The sequence below is a fragment of the Nothobranchius furzeri genome, chromosome 10 (assembly GCF_043380555.1).
Source record: "Nothobranchius furzeri strain GRZ-AD chromosome 10, NfurGRZ-RIMD1, whole genome shotgun sequence".
Taxonomy (NCBI): Eukaryota; Metazoa; Chordata; class Actinopteri; order Cyprinodontiformes; family Nothobranchiidae; genus Nothobranchius; species Nothobranchius furzeri.
Window position 1 is genome coordinate 55,795,684 of NC_091750.1, and position 21,447 is coordinate 55,817,130.

The following is a 21,447-nucleotide window of genomic DNA, read 5'->3' on the forward strand; positions in this document are numbered from 1 at the left end:
GAATAATGTGCCGCAGCAGCGCACCACGGTCTCCAGCAGAGGAAGGATGTGTTTGAAACCCTCCCAGCGGGACAGGGGAACTCATTCTTGGGTCGGAGTTGGCCCGCAGCAGCGGGGTGTAGCCTACATGTTTTGTTATATAAGTCGCTCCTTAGTAGCAGGACCGGCCAGACTATGAAAAAAAGTGTGATTTATAGTCCGGAAAATACGGTAGTTATTAGTATTTGAGATAAATTAGCAGGCTAAATACATTTCATATATTTCCAAAACGTAATACTTGTTTGTGTCTTGTACTGCCAAGTAGCCTTTATTCTGGACTCAGTACAATTCACCAAAAGTAAAGAGACATTATACAGATGAAGTAAGCACAAGATAACTTACTGGAAGAAACAGAGTTATAATCATGAGAACCAGAACAAGACAGCCTGATAATAGTCATGTGAAAATAACAGTTAAAAAGTATGTATGTATAATAGAAATCAAAATATATTAGAATTAGTGTAACTCACTGTGATCCAAACAATAAATCAGCCATAGCTGATTAGCAATCACGAAATGAGGTCTGGGAGTTTTTAAGTTTCATTCTTTTATTGCAATTTTTTCTTAGATCTGTTAAAAGGTCACCATGGCAGCCTGTGTGTCTCCAACATCAGCTACACAATGCATCAAGTGTAAGTTCCAAATACCTGTCTTGACCACTTCATGTATGGTTTTGTACTTTAAACAATTATGACAAACCTGTTATTTTTTTCTCCATAGCCATTTGGATCATTGGTGACAGCTGAGTGAGGCGTGGTGCCCAGAGAGCTGCAGAGACCCTCTGAGACAACCTTGGCCTCCCTGGCATCCGTGTCTCCTGGTTCGGTTGGGGCGGATTGAGGTGGAAAGACCTTCTCCCCTTCTTTTTCAACTCCATGCATGGAAGAGCAGCTCCTGATGTGCTTCTCATCCACTGTGGGGGCAATGACATGGGGGTGGTCAGCAGTGTGAAGCTGGTGAACATGAAGAAGGACCTGCACCGGCTTCGCCTTCTACACCCTCATATCACACTGTTGAGAACTGTTCTTCCTTCACAACCCAATGTTCCACTCACTCTGCAGCTCTCTGGGCCCCTTTTACTATTTTAAGTATTTTTTAAATGTACCGACACTTTGTGTCCTGGCATTTTATAAAATGTGGTGAAAAAAAATAAATGTTTTTGCTCAATTAATGGAATTTCTTTGGTTAAAACAAAAAAGGAAGGATGAATCATTTCTGCCAAGTTGTTTCTACAACAGGCCTGTTTTAAGTCCAACAGTTTCTTAGCAGCCAATAGAAATGTGCTCTTTACTAACTTTACTTGGTATAAAAATCTTACTAAAATAAACAGAGTGCCGTATTGCAAAACCAAATCATACTTGTTATGTAAAGATTAGCTTTGTAGATATTTTTTACAGATAGATATTTGTGTGCTAAAAAAACCCATAAACTTAAATAATTTGTCATTCTTTATTGAAAAACAACAAAATACAGGTAAACAGAAAGTGTGGGAAAATGATAATGTGAAAGTATTGCTCTTTAAATGTAATACTATTTATCTTTAAAAAGAAAAACTCTAAAAATGTCCTGTACAGCAACATGACAGAAGAAAGGTGGTCTGTCTGTCAGAATGTGCTGAACAGATTTGCTCTATCAAGACTGACAGATGGTGTCTCAATGTGTGTTATAATCTCTAAACAAAATCTTAGAGCGAAACACCCTTTCACTCCCACTCAGAACTAATAGTCTCTCCAGATTTGCTGGTTCTGAACATATTGCACACACACACCTTCCTCAGTCTTACTCCACCTTAGTTACATCATACACATAGTGTTTGAAGTTAGTCTTGTTCAAACTGTTTAGAAATAAAACTTTTAACTTTTTAAACCTGACTCTTGCTCTTTCTTGGAGTTGATACGAAGTGTTGCTCAATCCCTGCAATAAAAAGATCCAATCTTCTGGTTAAATGTAAGAACATCTTCTCTACATAACACACTTGGTTATTTTTTGTATCCCTTGTCCTTCCATCTGTCTTTGACAGCGCCGTGCATGACCACGTCCTCTGGAACTTCCACTTGGAAGCCTTCATCCCCTTCAGACTCTGCCTACTTCATCAACCTCAGGACATCAGTCAGCCTCCGGAGTTTTCTGTGTGTCTCTGTGTGGCGAAAGAATCAGTACCTGGAAAAATATTTATCCCATCCATGTCTGCAGCTGAGGCCACATGCATATTAGTGAACATTATCTAGAGACACAAAATAGGTCAGGAAAGGTAGCACTTCTCTCCAGAGTGAATTTGTGATCTTTTAAAGAAGCATAACACTGTAATACTTCACTGGAAACTCTTTGGAGGTTGGCGTGTGGAAACACGGATGAGCACATCCTCTGGTTTCTTGACATTTTCAGAGTAATGAGAAGAGATTTCTGCTTGTGTCAGTGGAAGTGTTTGGATGTATTAGTTTCTAAAAATGTCTTGACCTCTGCGAGATTGTCAGTCCTGAATTCTGTGACATTTCACGCAACAAGAAAAGACTTAGCCTTTGAAAGGGAGCAAACATGGTGAACTTCTGCAGCGGAGTCTGATTTCCAAGTATCTGTGGATTAAGTTAAGTACTGAGAAATCATGAGTATAGACTCCTACTGATTTTCTTTTTTTGTGTATTTATCAAAGATTCCATCTAAAACTGGATCTAATCAGCATTTCTTGTGTTTGACAAACAGGCTGCAATCAGAGTTCCGTTTTCTCCTTGTTGAAGTGAAAAATTTGTTTTTTTTTTTTTGCACTACATGCTGCAATAACTATCAGAGAAAGACTTGAAAGAAAATGGTTGTCATGCAGCTCTAGACTGCATTGTTTTGAATCTAATTTGCAAACTAAAGTCTGACCAGTAGGCTGATTTATGCGTCTCTATTTTAAAGAGCCAAGATATGATTCCCTGTAAACATCAAAGCAGCCTGATAAATGATAATGATAAATGACCTGCACTTGTACAGCGCCTCTCAGAGTAAAGACTCCAAAGCGCTTTACACAACAGTGTATCATTCATCCATTCACACACACATTCATACACTGGTGGAGATGAGGGGCGAGGCTGCCGTGCACACGCGCCACCGGACCCTCCGACCACCACCAGCAGGCAAGGTGGGTTAAGTGTCTTGCCCAAGGACACAACAGCAGAATTCTCTGTCCGGAGCCGGAATTGAACCTGCAACCTTCCGATTACTGGACAACCCGCTTAACCCGTTGAGCTACTACTGCCCCAAATATGATGTGTTCAGCTTTACGATTAAGTATCTATAACAGTCTGAAAGACCTTCTATGACTTGTAAATAAATGTTTAAAATATGAAAAGTTGAGAGTTCACTTAAATTATCCAAGTAAACATCAAATGTTTTATTGACCCGGACAAGACGTGTGAGCCAATTTCTTCTTCAGCCCTCGTGTCAATTTTTGCACCACCTCTGTTTTTGTTGGAAAGGGTTTTTGCTTTTAACAATAATAATGGATCAGATTTATAAAATGCTTTTCTAGGCACTCAAAGTCCTTTCCATTATTCATGCACTATTACATTCACACACTGCTGATGATGATAAGCTACTGTGTAGCCACAGCCACCCTGGGGTGTTCTGATAGAGGCGAGGCTGCTATTTTGCGCCATCGGCCCCTCTGACCACCAGCAACATAGGCAACTCGGGTGAATACCCTGTTGGTAGCTTGAATTGGCCCCACAATCCTCCAATCACTGGTCAACCCGCTCTACCTCCTGAGGTACTTTGGTGTGGGATTTACTAGTAGTCAAGTTTTATGATTTTAGCTCATCAGGTTTAGATTTTTGATTCTTAGATTTAGCGGAGCATACATAAGCCAATGGATAATCACACATCAGAAATGTGTCTTTCTCCATCTTTTGTCTTTTTTGACCAAGGGACTTCTTGAATTGTGAGCATTTTTTCATTAAAACTTTTCTTAAATGTTGCAGTCTCCATATGTTTCCTTTGAGCTATGTTTGATACAGGGACTGTAGATTTTGGGGTCTTGTCCGGGATTCCCCATAAGCAAGAATCTTACTTTAAGACACTAATATCAGTTAGTGCCAATATCACATCACAGACTTTCAAATGTGACACAGGTGACTTAATATACAGTATTTTGTTTTTCTCAAGGTAACCAAAACACGAAGTTACAGAAAACAGAGATAGCCAGACGTATGTTTTATAAATCCCAGCTGAGTAAAATGCATAGTTATACGTTGTTATGTTAAAAGTAAATATATATTACTATTTACATTTAAGCAACTAGGTTTAGTAGAAACCAGCTGACATAACTTGGTTAAGTAATTTAAACATTTCATTTGTTTACAGTGTAGAATCATGCAAAAACTGAAACAGATTTAGTAAGATGCAAAATCTAAAACAGAGCATAATATGTAGAAATGGTTAAAAACTGAAAGAAAAGTTGTATTATCACTGCAAAAAATATTTGGTTGGCAACAATGAAGCCAGTCTTATTTACTGATTTATTACTAATTCTAATAGTTTGTTTCCCCTCATTGGATCGATAATATCCTTATTGATTATAAGAAATTGTATTTCACTTTAATATATGCAGACTGGACAAGTGTAAATGGAGTGTTCAGTACATTTCAGATCTGTTTATGCATTCTACGATTCAATAAGAGAGATAAATACCTTCACTTATTAGAGAAGTTAAATACTAAAACCATTAGAGCAAGGACGCAATTTACACCCATTAAATTTAGCAGTTAAGACAAATGATCAGTGCAACACCGTGATGCTCATTAACAAATGATCTTTTTGCCCTCTTCTATTTTCAACTTACCATTCAGTGACTGAAGCATTTACCAGGTAACCACTCATCTCCTTTACTCTTATTTGCAATAAAAAAAACACATCACTTTTAAGTTCAAACTTTTAATAAAAACTGCGTTTTGGAAAGTTTTTCATTTGTTTGAAATTTTCTGTAAGATTTTTACCTGAAAGATGTTTATTTCAGTCAGATTTGATGGACAGATGCTTCTTCACTCAAATCTGGTTTCCTATTTGTCAATTCAGGCATCAGAGAGCTTGTTCCTGTTACTTCTATAACTGAATAAGATCCAGAAGAGTCGTTGATGATGAAAAACACATTTTTAGATAAGTTTTATATGTAGATCCCGCCGACTCTTAGTAATCCATGTTTTTCCAGGGAATAAGCAGGACCACCTGTTAATATTCCTTTTAAAACAAGACTGACTTCTAAACAGGGATTAGATTAAATGACCCAGTTCCCTTGGGCTGCTTTACATTCTGGTTGTCCACTTGTATAAAAGCTAAGAGGCATAAGACTCCGTAAATAGAAATCCTGTGGCCAGCTAAGGCCACGTTTCTGCTTTTTATGTTTCATGCATCCAAACGTGTGTCAGATTTTTATTAACCCCACAGCAGCTGCTCCCTAAGAGAGGAAGACATCTTACCTTCTCTAACCCAGACGTTTTTTTTAAATAATTGAACTATATGCTCTGTATGTTGAATAGTAAATGAACCAAGCCCAGCAAGAGCACTTGAGCAATAACGGTTCATGGACTTAACTGGCATGATCTTAAATGTGTGAAACTAGGTCAGGACGAAGTACTTTTACACACTCACAGGGGGCCACAAGTAGTGATGCATTAACATTTAAATGCTGTAGCAAATTCCGCTCACGTTTAAATGAGCTAAGCTGTAGCGTACAACTGCTGCTCTCTGATGCCAAGCTTTTACATTACATTGGATTTTGATGTTGGCGGGTTCTGCACCAGAAAACGAAGAACAGCATTCTTCATTAGGAATATTTTATTGTCTGGGGCTAAATGCACCAACGTGTTGTCTTTACAAAAAGAAAAATAAATCTGTGAAATAAATGAAAGTGACCTTTGAAACTGTGGCCCCAGCTAGTTCTGGGCTGAATCCTCACCTTTCTTGTCATCACTGAAACCCCACCAGGTGAGATGTTGAATGGAGCCCCCGTCCGACGGAGAATGACAGTCGTCTTTAGCCTCTTTCATTGTCTTAGCAATTGCTCCAACAGTTGATCTATTTTCACAAAGCTGCCCCGTAGACCTTTCCAGCCTTTCCAGCCAGGTCCATAATTTAGTCTTTTGACAGCCCTTTGGTCTTGCCCATGGGTTATGAAGTTCTTTGCAGTGAATCCCTCTCACATCAAGGGATCTCAGCAGCTTTATTTTTGATAGTTTCAGTACCTTCCAGAATGAGTCATTTCAGGGCTCTGTCACTTTAAGAAAACAAGCTGTTGCTGGCCACGCCCACCCACCCAACACTCAAGCTATAAGCTGAAAAGCTCTGACATTTGGGAGGGGCTCAGGGTTAAAATGAGAGGGGTCCTATGCTAAATGAAGCTTTAATTATCACAAACAGGGGCTTTATGAAACGGCTCACTTTAGGTCACATCATTCCTGACTAAAAATAGATGGATGAGTTTAAATGTGTTTATAAAGGTAGTATAGACCCACGTGGCAGCACAAAAGGATGCAAAAGGTGAACTTTGCAAAATAGGTCCCCTTGAACAGAAACGCACCATAGAAATTAAAATGTCGCTTTAAGAAATAATCACAGCATAATTCTTCCTAATTCGCCTCCTGCTGCATGTGATTTACTAACTTGTGTAGATTGGTTCATGCAAATTAAAGCTTGAGTTTGTTCACAAGATTCAGCTTTGAATGACTATTTTTCTTCATGCACAGAGTTTTCCACAGTAAGGCTAGTAAATAAACATATCTCTCGTGAAAAGAATTTGAAAAAGCAAAACGCCACATAAAAACACAACTGACAAGTCAAAACCGTCTGTATCTTCCAGGTTTGATGAAACATCTCATGGCAGCCTCCTCATCATTAACCTGACTCCCCTCCTATGCTTGTAATTCCCAGACGGTCTCCTGTGCTATTTCTCTCCTTTCCTCTTTTCTGTTTTCCTCCTTCACCTTGTGTCGCTGACTCCTGAGAGGCAACCCTTCTTTCACAGCAGGGGAGGCAGCTGAAGGGAGCCTGTAGGGAAAGCTGATGGCTGTATGTGTGTGTGTTTGAGTGTGTGAGTTGTGAGCCACAGCTTATCTTCAAACCACACTTAAAACTAATCATATTTACATATAATCACATTTTTTGTGGTAAATACATCCGATGTAAAGGAAGAGATTCCATGGTAACAATTATTACAACTGGAGGGGTTAAAAAGATGCAGCTGTAGGGAATAAAGTCTTATATAAGAGGGCCAGTCAGCATATAACATAATTACTACATCATTCTTGACTTGTGTCTTTTTTATCACTTCAATTTCCTTTTTTTTTCAATGAACGGTACAATAAAAATAACAATCTAAAAAAATAATGCAATACATAGAGAAGATGCTTCAATACAATATCCTGCAGTAGGTGGTATCACGTAGGTGTTTTACTGCTGGAGGCTATACAACGTTATTATTAGGACATGCAGTGGATGAAGCTGCGGTTCCTCCTGGATCTGGTTTCCCATCGTCCCTTTCCAGTGATCGAAGGTCTAGACTTTGTTGAGAAATATGTCTTATTTTAAATGAAATGACTGAAATCTGCTGGTTTCAAAAGGTTTAAGACAAGGTATCAGAAATTTTCTACAACAGTGAAAAAATGAAGTCATTTAGCTTTATAGAGCTGTTATTTTGAAACTTAGGCTGTCAAATATTCTTGAACTTTAAAAAAAAGAAGAAATTCAAAACAAATGAATGACCTTTTCTTGCAAAAATGAAGTCAGGGCATGTCAGGGGAGGTTTGGGCTCAGTGATAAATAACTACCTACCCAAAGTTGGCAAATTCTGAGTCAGATATGTTGTGCAACCAGTTAAATATATAAGATCTGTGATTTTTAAAGAAATAAAATGCATTGTTTATCTTTTGTTTTGTATAAATAGTAACAATAACATCTTTTTGAAGATCAAAATATGGTTTAACCCTTGTTGACTGTTACTGCAAATTCACCTCCAACCTAGCCTGACCTGCCAGATTTCTCCTCTGTTTAATTCTGCACAGAGAAAGGGTCTGGGAACTCTCCTATTCAAATAACCCCACCCCCTGAGGATTCTAACCGAGCCAATCAGCGCTGAGTGCAGTATTTTCTTTTTTCATCTTTTGAGTTTAAAAACTGTTTTATGATGCAGAGGTGAAAACTCCAGACAGCTGATGGATTCATCAGAATGCCTCTAAAACAAAGGCCTTATCTTCTGTTGACAGAGTGGATGAATAAAACCTCCAGCAAACATTAAATGGTCTTGTTCTTTCTTTGCTGCAAGTCACAGATTCTCATTATGATGAACAGCAGAAACGTAGGAAGAATTTGATTTGAGAGCACAGCCATGCAGTTATAACACCCCACTGGAAATAAATAAATTAAAGAACCCACATCAGATCCGGCGTTGACGCTTCAGAAACATGGCGCTAAGTGGGACTGACAGACACTCGACGCGGGTCACAGCTTGTTTTTATTCTGAATTTCAACCAAGAGAGCAGGGATGAAGTTTCACACTGATAAATTACACCAGGTATCAATACAACTAACAACATCACAATATCTGGCTTTTAGAGCTCCCAACAACAGATTTAACATTACAGAATAAGAAAATAAATGAGTTAAGTTACCGTACAACAAGCATCGTTCAGCTGCTGAAGCCCAAGGAGTCTTAAAGATACACAAGTGGACAAGACAAACACAATGTCTCCTTTTCCACCTGCAGAACTGAGTTGAGTGAAACAACAAGAACGGCAGCTGAAGCTTTTTCACATAAAAAAAATTGTAGATATGTTTAAAATAAATACATAAATAAAGGGAAACTTACTACCACAGTGCAAACACACAAAACTAGCCTGAATGCACAACCGTATGTACAGCTTGGGGGTTGTTGGGGGGGTGGGGGGTGGGGTGGGGTGGGGGGTCAGGATGTATGGCACAGGACATTTAAAACATAACAAGAACGGACTAACGTGTTCAGCCAGATCACACTGAGTGGATGAAAAAGCTGTTTTTATTGGTTGTCTGAAGATGGGTGTGAGCTTACAGGGTCTGGATAATTAAAATAAAAAGACATTTAATTTAAAAATAAACTAAAGAGGACCTGACTAAGAAAGAAACACAGAATTTAGCTGTAACGAGAATTTTTATACAAAAAATGGCAAAAGCAAGTTCAAAAACATTCAAACATTACAATAAATAATGTTGTGACTGTCTAATCCGATGGAGGAGGTAAACGGTGTGTGTGTGTGTGTGTGCGTGCATGCGTGCGTGCGTGTGTGTGTGTGTGAGTAAGTGAATGGGTATCCTAACTAGAGGTAGACTGATATATCAGGTTGATATTTACCGTTTTTTACATATCGGTATTGACTGATATTTGTCCTATTTAAAGCTGCTTTAAAGTCGGGCACATCCTCTGGCAGCCCAGTGCTAAATACTCTAAATTAACTTTATTGATGTGTCTGACTTTAACACTGAGCAGTGCACAAAGTTAAGATTCAACAATTAGTTAAATCCAGAGTTCAAAAACTTTGTGCGTCAACTGATGTTATTAGTGATAGTTATATTAGCATGAAGATAAGGAGGAAAATGTCTGGAAATTGACCAAAGAATTGAAACGACATATAGGCCACCAGCTGACCATGTCTTCTATATATCGGCATCGGTATCAGCAATAGAGAAACCAATATCGGTCCACCTCTAGTGCTAAAGGGTAGACACATGATCTGGGTACGTTTTAGCATGTGTGTGTCTCTTGATGTCTTAAAAGGATTGAATGAAAAGCAACTGGACTCCTCACAAGTCATTTCAAACCAAAAACAAAACCTTAATTCAAGAAAGTCCAGCAGCGTTCAGCTCAAGCCTCTAAGTCACTAAGACCTGGATGAATTAAAAATCTACACCAACTCTTTGTCTGCATGCATCTTTTAACTTTATAATTTATTTGTAGAGTTTCTTTTTCTCTGTTTTTCTAAATGTTCATCCGTGTGTTTTCTTTTAATCTACCTCCATCTGGTGTTTATGTCTGCGTGTGTCTGAGCGCGTGTGTTTACATCCAGGAAGCTAACTCAGTGGTCCTCGCCGCTCGGAGGTTTAGCCTCGTGCCCCGCTGACCCTCTGGGCATCCAGGGGGAGATGGAGTGGGAGGTGGTCTGCTTGGCCATGCTGTAGTGGCTGATCACCGTGTAGAAACGACCCCTTGAGTTGGCATCTTGGGCAGCGTAGTAGGCCTCAAGTGATGCTGGGATGCAACGCTTGTGCTGCAGGAGAAGAAGAGTCGGAGTGATTGACAATGTCAGCTTCACTTTCTGCACTGAAACATTGTTTCTCACTGTGAGTTAAAAGACAAGCTAAAATTACAAACCGGATTCCAAAAAAGTTGGGACACTATACAAATCGTGAATAAAAACTGAATGCAATGATGTGGAGGTGCCAACTTCTAATATTTTATTCGGAATAGAACATAAATCACGGAACAAAAGTTTAAACTGAGAAAATGTATCATTTTATGGGAAAAATATGTTGATTCAAAATTTCAAAAGTTGGGACAAGTAGCAATAAGAGGCTGGAAAAAGTACATTTGAGCATAACGAGGAGCTGGAAGACCAATTAACACTAATTAGGTAAATTGGCAACATGATTGGGTATAAAAAGAGCTTGTCAGAGTGGCAGTGTCTTTCATAAGCCAAGATGGGTAGAGGAACATCAATTCCCACAATGTTGTGCAAGATAGTGGGGCAATATCAGAAAGGTGTTACCTAGCGAAAAATGGTAAAGACTTTGCAGTTATCATCACCAACTGTGCATAACATCATCCGAAGATTCAGAGAATCTGGAACTATCTGTGCGTAAGGGTCAAGGGCGTAAATCCATACTGGATGCCCGTGATCTCTGGGCCCTTAAACGACACTGCACCATGATCAGGAATTCTACTGTAAAGGAAATCACAGAATGGGCTCAGGAATACTTCCAGAAACCATTGTCAGTGAACACAATCCACCGTGCCATCCAACGTTGCCAGCTGAATCTCTACAGTAAAAATAAGAAGCCATTTCTAAGCAAGATCCACAAGCTCAGGCATTTTCACTGGGCCAGGGATCATTTAAAATGGAGTGTGGCAAAATGGAAGACTGTTCTGTGGTCAGACGAGTCACGATTCGAAGTTATTTTTGGAAATGTGGGACGCCATGTCATCTGGACCAAAGAGGACAAGGACAACCCAAGTTGTTATCAACGCTCAGTTCAGAAGCCTGCATCTCTGATGGTATGGGGTTGCACAAGTGCGTGTGGCATGGGCAGCTTGCATGTCTGGAAAGGCACCATCAATGCAGAAAAATATATTCAGGTTCTAGAACAACATATGCTCCCATCCAGACGTCATCTCTTTCCGGGAAGACCCTGCATTTTTCGACAAGATAATGCCAGACCACATTCTGCATCAATCACAACATCATGGCTGCGTAGGAGAAGGATCCGGGTACTGAAATGGCCAGTCTGCAGTCCAGATCTTTCACCTATAGACCATTTTAGACCAATAACCTGCGTGATCCAGCAAGACTGGGTGAAAACCTCTTCAGTGTCATGTTCTGTGTCCCCTTGTTCCCCAGACCCCTCCTGTTCATCCTCTGCGTTCCCCACATGTGTCCCCTTGTGCTCTGTGTGTCCCTATGCTTCCCCAGCCCTGTCCAGGTTCTTCTCATGTGTCTCCTTGTGTTCTCCAGCTCCCTCTAGGCTTCCCTCATGTTTCCTCATAGTCACTCCCGTGTAGTTCCTATTAGTTGTTATTAGTCCTCCTCACCCCTCTAGTCATTAGTTGTTTATCTTTGCTCTTAAGTCTTTAGGTTTAGTTTTTTAGTGTTTTATAGGTTATGGTTTATCTTCCCCTCTGCTTAAGTTCATTTAGTTTATTAATGGCACCTGCCCTCCCTCTAGACCTCACTCTTCACACCTGTCACCTGTTCCTCTGATTGCTTCCCTCTGTGTTTAAAAACCCTGTCTTGTCCCTCAGTGTTTGTTGGTCCATTGTCATTGTCAGCGTTGTTCTGCCCTCCTCAGGAACTTCAGGTTTTTGCTCATGAATGAGCTTTGTTTTTATAGCTCAGTTTGTTTTCTGGATTTTCAGTTTGGCCTCCTGCACCTTTGGATAATTATCCATCATCCCAAATAAAGAAAGTGAAAACTTTCTACAACCGCTCCTGCCTCGAGTGATCTGGTGTTCTGCAATGTTGGGTCCTAACCTCCTGCTCAACGTGTCATTCAGTTCCTGGAAATAAATCCTTTGCACTGATTAATTAAGACAAACAATGCACCTAAAAAAGATTGACATATTTCTGTTCAGTCTTTATAAATGTGATTAAAAACATTTATATTCTTATGTGTGTGCATTTAAGAGTAAAGAAAATGTGTGGGGAGTCCTCCATGGCTCTTTTGCTCCTTATGTGCACGTGACAAAAGTAATAATACCTCTGCAGACTGCAGTCAGAGCTCCTGCAGAGATTGTGTGTGTCTGTGTGTGTATGTGGGGGGGTGGGGGGGGTGGGGGGGGGTCCTAAATCAATGCATCCCACCTTAAAAATAGCGTTTGTTGAGAGGCACAGACTTCCAAGGTGACCTCTTTGGGAGTACGGCGCAACTGAAAAGTACGATGCAGCAGAGTGAAGAGAGGGAGAGTGGGTTCTGTGTCCATTCATACGACGCTGATCATTTCTGCTCAGCAGATTACTGGATAAGGTTGGCTCCGAGCCTCGGAGAACCATCGTCTTTGATAACTTGTGCCGTACGTATCGGGGGGAATCATAATGAGGTAATCAATTTAAAAACAGATGCACAGGATTTTTTCTAATCTTTTCATAACAGTTATCCTGCCTAATAACACATAAGAGCAGCTTTAATGGAGTTTATTTCTTTTTGCTTCGATTTCAAATGACAGTCTAAATCTTCCACACAGGTCATAACCTCGTCTCTGATTTTATTGAATAATGATTTTCTATCAAAACCCATAAGCCTCCTCCAATAACATGACCTCTGAAAATAAAAGTAGGCCAGAAGCACCTTATTTTATCTTTTCCCACTGGGAACGGCACTCAACTTTACTTCTTTATTTAGATAGGAGCAAAAGAAAAGATGGAGAAAGACAGCTCCAGAGAGGATTGAGTCTTTTGGACAAGAACACTTCCTCTTCTGCAGGATGACTATTCCCCAGCAGGGCTAACCAACTATGTTGAATAACATGATGATTCATTTAATTTATTCTGAAGTATTCAGGTCTTTCAAACAGAAAAACCAAGAAATAAACAAACAGATACAGAAAAATGACAAAGGCCCAGGTGAAGAGGATGAGGAAGGGTGGACGGTCAACCAATCTGAGTAGACTAGGGTCTCAAATCAGGTGTTGGTGGGTGGATAGGATTGCAACAGACTAGCTCGCTTCTATTTTTACACGTAGCTCATAAATATGCAGAAGCTAATAGGTGTGGAACGCTGTTAAAGACGCCATGAAATTAGACTCAAGGTGTGGGGTGTTTTGTTTAATAGAACATCTTTTCACCCCAATCAGATAAGAAAAAAGTAGAAATCATTTTAATTTTCTGTTTTAGCCTAATAAGGAAGTTTCTCAGACTTTGACATTTAAGTTGATCTTAACGACATCAGGCAGCATAAATGCAGATAACCATTCCATTTCCAAGCTGCTGGACTTTCTCTCGATTTCATAAGCCCACCTAGCAAAAAACCAGGCTATTCTTCGACCTATTGTCCAACCCAGGCTGCTCTGCTAACCACCTGACGTATTTGAGCTCTGAACAGATGATGAAATATGAACCACTTAAAGGTTCTTACCTTATAAATGAATCCATCTGGGCAGGCGTGGTCATAGGTGAATGCTTTATAAACCACCAGGAATACGATGCAGGCAAGGAAGGCCAAGGCCAGGATGATCAGAATCGTCACCTGGAAGAGGGACAAACACATGGTCAGTGTGTGTGTGTGTGTGTGCACCATTCAGAGTGTGTTTAATGCATGTGAGGTAAGGGTCAGGGGTCAGACAGTGAGGAAGATGAAGTGTGTGCACTAAAGTGTGTCTCTGTTGTCATAATAAATGGTAAGATGCTGCTGACTGAGGTCAATGGCTCCTCCCGGCAAGGTGTTCTGTTGAGTAGTATGATGGATGACTCAAGTTGCAGCGCTGCATGAAACCACCTTGTTTCCACGGACACGGTGTTTCTTGGTTCAGGTAAATCTAAGACATCATGTCAGTGAGGTGACTCGTGTCTCTGAGCTAAACAAAGTTGCAATGAGCTCTCATTAATGCTGTCATTATCACATGAACGCTTGGCTTCCTTGAAAAAAATGGTTGAAATCAGGAGTGGATCACTTGGAAATGTTTTAGTTTTCTATAATGAGTCTGAAAATGCAGCAAATGAACAGGGAGTAGGTTAGCCCAGGGTTCTGGATATTTGGACCTCACATAGTGGCTCTTAATATCATTGGCTGAACATTATAGCTTTTCCATGTCTTCATCCCTGGGTGAAGCTGGGAAAACAAGCAGCGCCGTTTTACTGTGAAAAAAATCCTCCTGGGCGCTTTCTGTAGCACTCCTTTAACCATTCCTTCATTAGACTTTCCAGCATCCATCCTTTCTGGTTGACTAAAGCCGCACCTCATTATAAGCCGCATGGTTCAAAGCGTGGGAAAAAGTAGCGGCTTATAGTCCGGAAAATACGGTACTTTGAAATAATCACTAAACAGTCTAATGTCTCAATCGTGTTAGATGGAAGGTTAGACGGAAACAGATTTTATTCTCAGCCGGCTGCGAAAGCAGAACGTAGTTGCTGGTAAATTACCCGCACTTGTGTAGCACCTTTCAGAGTCAGAGGACACCAAAACGCTTTACACCACAGTGTATCATTCTTCCATTCACACACAGTTGGTGATTAGCTACAATGTAACCACAGCTGCCCGGCTGGGGCGCACTGACAAGGACAGAGGTGAGGCTGCTGAGCACTGGTGCCACCAGTCTCCCCAACCACCACCAGAAGGCAAGGTGGGTTAAGTGTCTTGCCCAAGGACACAACGGCAGAGTTCTCTGTCCAAAGCCAGGATTGAACCTGCAACCTTCTGATTACTGGACAACCCACTCTACCTCCTGAGCTACTGCTGCCTTTAAGTCTGCATCGAGCTAATACATCTGCATTTGTAATCCAACACCAGCTAGCAAAAAGCTCCAGAATTGTTTAAAGAACAGAAGCCCGTAAACAGAGGCAACCCAGAACTTACTTCCTGTACCTCCAAGAAGCCACGGCATCTTTTTATTTTAATCTAATATCAGGTGAAGCCTGATCGATCGGCAAAGGGTAGAATGCCTTCTCCAGATCAGGGACGAGGCCCTGCCCCAAGTGGAGGGGTTTAAGTATCTCAGGGTCTTGTTCATGAGTGAGGGAAAGATGGGGCGTGCTGCATCTGCAGCGATGCGGGCATTGTACCAGTCTGTTGTGGTAAAGAGAGAGCTGAGCTAAAATGCAAAGCTCTCGATTTACCGGTCGATCTACGTTCCTACCCTCACCTATGGTAACAAACTTTGAGTAGTGACTGAAAGAACGCAATCACGGATACAAGTGGCTGAAATGAGTTTTCTCTGCAGGGTGGCTGGGCTCTTCCTTGGTGACAAGATGAGAAGCTTGGTCATGCGTGAGGGGCTAGGAGTAGATCCACTGCATCTCCACATCGAGATGAGCCAGTTGGGGTGGCTCAGGCATCTGGTTAGGATGCCTCCTGGACGCCTCCCTCGTGAGGTTGTCCGAGGACGTCCTACCGGGAAGAGACCTAAAGGAAGACCCAGGACACGCTGGAGGGACTATGTCTCTCGGCTGGCCAGGGATACTTATCAACTTACTATGACTCACCGTTTCTTGTCATCTAGAATCTTCTGGTGCTAATCTGAAACTGGCAACAGCCACAAAACTCAAGGATAGGCAGTGAGAGAGTAATGTTTTTCTTATAAAAAAATGGACTGCAGTACCCACATTGGACCACATGATGCACCTTTAATCCCAGAGTTCTGACTTTTTTAAATCAGATTTTCATTTTATTCTCAGAATTCTGAGAAAAATACACATATTTTGTAGTGGCTCTCGTCCTAGATGTTTCCAAAAAAATAATAATGAATTGTCTATTTTTCCAAAGGTTTGTAACAGCTGCAGCTATAAATACATGTTCCAATGGGATAAAGGGAAAGCACAACTCTTTGGATTGTAAAACTCCTGGATTAGCCTGTTGCAGGATGAAACGGCATTTCCATTTTCCTTACAGTTTTCTCCATGACATTAGTATAGGCATTTTAAGAAAAGTTATGCATTTTTTGTTATTGCTAGATAAATTGTCCAAATGGAGACAAAACAAAACATTAAAAATTGCATTTCCAGTTTTTAAAGTTAATTCAAACAATTTGCATTAAATAAAAAATAATTAGTGTGAAAATGCTCAACATCCAGGTGAAGTCAGACTACAAATGACGGGAACAAATTAATCTCAGTTTGATGCAAATGCGTTGTGAAATAATCCTTCCCCTGGCAGGTAGGATAATGCTGCTGTAGAGTAAATTAACATATAAAAGGTTCTGCTTCTTTATATTTTCTACTTCACATCCTGATTTTGGAACTAAAATGTGAGCATTTAATTAAAATTATGCAAATCCAGAGTAAAGGATAGCTGTAGGTGTGTGTGTGTTGATTAACACACACCTTAAATCTTCCCTCCTACTCAAAAACAGTCAGAATGCTGAAGAAATAAAACCTTTTATTTCCAACATTCTCTTTTCCATTTCTAACGGTTGCTAAGGCCATCTGCGATGAGTGCCCCGTGTACAATCCGTCACAGCGAGATGTCAGAGCAATTACACGAGTGTGATCATCAGTCTGTGGCAGCGTTATGAGGGTAGACAGGGACAGGCACGCTAAGTGACTGTTTACTCGGTGTCAAACGGGGGACACGACTCTCACCCATGCTTGCTGCTGACACTCCTGCTAAATTACATCTGCCCACATCACACACTCTGCCATACATTAAAAGGATGTGTTTAAAGTCGGGGTGACGCGCCTTTTGAGGCTACAACAAACACGGAATGACTGATTAAGACTCAAATTGATGAACGCAAATGAAACGTCTCATTAGGAAGAAGGATTACAGTAAAGCTCCTCACATGGTGGACTCGGGCACTTTTAATGACAACTCCAGCTGCTAATCACTCAGGAGATTTCCACTTCTGTGCATCGGATTATGTTTAATCACAATTTACTGGCCTAATAAAAATAAATCAACCCAGATTGTCATGTGAAACTGGACAGATGAAAAAACAAATTTTCCCCTTTATTGTTGGTGCATCAATTGTTTATGTTTTTGTCAAACCACTTGGAAAAGCAAAATCAAGTCCAAAAGCTTCATATCATTGATAGATTAGAGGCATCTCAAAGACTAGCTGTCGTTTTATGTCCACAAGGACGCAATAACATCCAATAAAATTGTCCACAAGTCTTACCGTCCACATTTCAAGCTAATTTATCACAGAAACAGATTCAGATGCACCTTTCTTACTAATTTTCTTCATAACAACCGTTAGCATCCTTATTAGCTTTAAACTTTTACAGCACGAACCCTGATGTATAAGCTTTTGATCAGCATCTTTTCTGATCCAATAGGTGAAGGGTTACCCCCTCTGCTGAGACAAAATCTTCAAAAATAGGTCAAAAGTGCAGCCCCGTGTGTGTAGTTTAACCCAATCGCGGCACAGTATTTTGTTGGTAATTGTGATAGGTGTATTGCAGCATGTAGTATGTGTCAGGTTAGGTGGTATCACTAGTTTAATCATGATATATCAATACAGTGGATTGTGATTCAATGTTTGTCGATATCTCAAATTCATTCAAAACACCATTTTTATTTGTTTTGATTGATTGATTTGATTGAACAAAATCATTTCTCAGGGGAGAGACGACTTCTTCACTGGCTGTTTTCTCGCTGCTCACCATAACACTGCTGGCTTCTTCATGTAATATGTTTAGTGATGAGCAGGAATAAGTTGAAAACCGAAATTCAGCTGAACTTCAAAATAAAGCAATTTTCTAAACAAAAGTGTGTGTCATAGTTATTCTATTGATTTTTGCATCCTGGATTGACTTAATTGATGTATCAATGTAGATCGATGTATTGTTACAGCCCTAACGTCATGTATGCTCAACAGACACGCTGAGTCTGACATCACAGTAGGGCCAGTGATTTGACCATCGTGCACACGTGTATGCTACGTGCTACGATGTTAATTCTCAAACATAACATCGTGCAGCTCCAACCCCAATAAGGTGATGGGGTTCGCTTCAAATTCTCAAAGGTCACTAAGGAAGTTTTGTGCATGACTCACCGACCATTGCACACTCAACCATCCTGATCTTCTATCTAGTCCAGTAGGTATCCATGTCGCACACATGAAGCTGTGACACTTTAAATCTAGATTCAACATTTCTGCAGGAATCGGAGCAGACGGAAAACACTCCATCATTTGTGATAAAAATAATCGCTAAAATCCCTATTGATGCAGCTGTGGTCATGTGGTGTAGAAATCCATTAAAAATCTGACCTTTCTCTATTATTCATAATCTGGCTGAACTCAGCTGTAAAACCTCAGGAGGTCGTCAGCGTAGCGGTGCAGCTCAGAGACGAGTTCCTCCATGCTTGATATACATGTAGATCTGAAACTTTAAAAAAAATTGTGATTCTTTGTAATATTTCTTAATGGTGGAAATAAATGTCTGAGGTCACATTACACACAAACAAAAGAAAAGGATTATGGTTTTCTGACCAAATAAGGACTATGAATCGTCCTGTTTCCCCCATGATTAAATCATTGTAGCTGTTATCTTATTAGCGCGCTACGGTGTGCAATCCAACACCTCTTTCAACACAACTCTCAAGTTGTTTAAAGCGTAAAAGAGAGCAATTTGTCTGTAACAGAGGTGGAAGAATAAGATGTTCTCTGAACAAGAACGATGTGTCCAAAACAAGGTTTGGCTCAAGAAATAGGTAAGTGTTCTCTGGAGTTTTGTCTTTTCACTCAATCTGTTGAGATCTGAAAAAAAAAAGATTGTTTTTAATGTTTCTTTCCCCGTCGTCCTTGTGGATTCACTGTTTTACATCAGCAAACACAAAACTGCGTTACAGGGACACCAAACCATTTTGGCTTGCTTTTAGCACACCCTAGAGTTTGTCTTAATTCACCTTAATCTAACAGCTGAAATGTCTCCTCAGCCTTCATTAGTTTCTACAGGAGAGATTCATCACTACATCAAACAAATCGGCTGTGTTCATGATCTAAATCATTCAGGGAACATGCTGGAAGCAGACTGCAGCACTAGCATGCCTTATTAGTTATTTTCGTCAGCCTGTCTTTGTAGACGGAAATGAAATGGTCTGTTTGAGTCAACCCCACCTCCAGCAGCCTAAGCTCCAACCGTTCATTACACAACCCAAAAAGCATCATGGGCACCCACGAAGCAACGAATGAGAAAAAAGCATCTTCGGCAACAGCGCCGGCGCTACGCCTACACTCGCTCTGATAAAACACGCCTACAACAGCTGCTTGGTAATTTAGTGGTTAGATCATCAGCCTTTCATCTTGTTTTGACCTGTCCTGATGCCTGTTCAATTTCACATGTCAGCAGTAATTTATTTAGCCAGCTGAAGCAGATTTAATTTCTTTTATATTTTATTGTATTCGTATCTGGTCATTTCCAAGCAGCATTTTAGTCACAATACTCTGGAAGGGTCACAGAAGTCTCACCTCACATGGACTCACAAAGGTTTCAGCTGGATAAATAAACAAAGAAGTAAAAACAAAGATCAGTCCTTATATTTCACACAGTTTACCAATAAAAGGTTGAAAATATAATACTAGCAAGTGCAGCTAAGTTTAGTCACCTAGGACACGTGTGCTGTGCTGGCCATTACATACTTCTTTGTGGACGGGACGCAAGGTTTTTACGTGCAGTATTTTGTCTTCCAAGCCGAAGTAATTTGTCAGAAGATTCACTCTGGTAAGAGTAATCTGCAGTCATCTGTGACTTGAAGGTCACAGACTAAAACATTCTAAACTGCAGCATGAAATCATCAACCGCTCTATACTCACAACTCAGAGAAAGAGGGCGCAAGTGACCTACTTCCAGGGGAAGCGGGTTTCAGGTCTGAGACTAGCTTCATGAGGAGGAAAAAGGCCTGATGACGTATTTGAGGTCATTTTCAGGAGCACTAACCAGGGTAACTCAGTAGCTCAGTCCGACCACAGTTTCCAAGCGCACAGACTGACTCGAACCACGCTTGCTCGTGGAAAACTAGCTTTAGTTTACATCCTCATGTCTGCTGGTCCTACCGCATAATCTGAAAACTTGCAGCTGAGACAGAAAAATGCATGAATGCCATCAAAACCCAGTTTGGGTGTACGTTTCATGAGGGAATAATATCACATGTTAAAAAGCTCCAACAAGTGGATTTTCCATGATCTGCCCCTTTAGAAAAATGAAAAAGTGGCATAGTGTACCTTTAAACCTGCATTTTTAGCATCATCTGTTGCACCAACCAGTGGCAACAAAAACATAAAAACAATATTTAACTTGCACGTGTTCTTAAGCTCTCTGTGAATCTGGATGATAAAAGAAACAATGCCTTCAGCGTGTGATTGTGTCATGAAAACACATTCTGCTTTCATTATTTATAGCTGCGTGGTGCATCACGAACACAACGGCATTTTCCAAACGGCCTGTCTCAACAGCTTTACACATATGATTTCTCTCCTTTTTTAAAAAAGATCTTTAAAGAAGTGCTGTGCTGTGTTAGAAGGCAACACGCCTCCCACACACTCACCGCTGTAAGCCGACAGAACATATGGAGGAGCAGACACCTCTCGCTCTCTATCTCCAGGAACAGGAGAGAATATGTAACTGAGTGAGTGAGTGAGAAAGAATAGAAGGGTGGGGGAGTGACAGGAGAGAAAACAGCTGATCAAACTAAAATAGAAAAAAGAAACAGGTAACTGAGTGAGGGGGGTAAAGAGGTTTAAAGGAAGAAATGATGAAGAAGGTAGAGGAAGTGTATCATGGAGAAGCCAGGACAGATGAAGAACAGAGAGAGGGCGGCAAACACAAAGATATCAGCTACATCGATCAATAAACCACTTGAGGAGGAAAATTGTCTTCATCCTCCAACTTCCCCTCTGACATCCTCTATCAGCCAGAACAGAGTGTGAACTGTTTTCTGCTCTGTTGGTAACTAAAAACTGTTTTATGAGTGGAATAAGGAAAAAAAAATCCATATTATTCAATAACATCACAAATGCATTTTGGGAACATTCATAATTTGCTA

At 40.4% G+C, this 21,447-nt stretch overlaps 1 protein-coding gene across 1 annotated transcript in view; it reads right to left on the reverse strand.

Moving 5' to 3' along the window:
- Window positions 1-10,031: 10,031 nt before the first annotated feature.
- The window catches only part of nsg2 (neuronal vesicle trafficking associated 2), a 56,189-nt gene continuing 44,773 nt past the window's right edge, over window positions 10,032-21,447 (reverse strand). The window contains exons 4-5 of the mRNA XM_054730709.2: window positions 13,885-13,995; window positions 10,032-10,307 (exon numbers count right to left, since the gene is read on the reverse strand). Of these exons, the coding sequence (XP_054586684.2) occupies window positions 10,116-10,307; window positions 13,885-13,995 (303 nt within the window). The 3' untranslated portion in view covers window positions 10,032-10,115. The remainder of the gene's footprint in view (window positions 10,308-13,884; window positions 13,996-21,447) is intronic.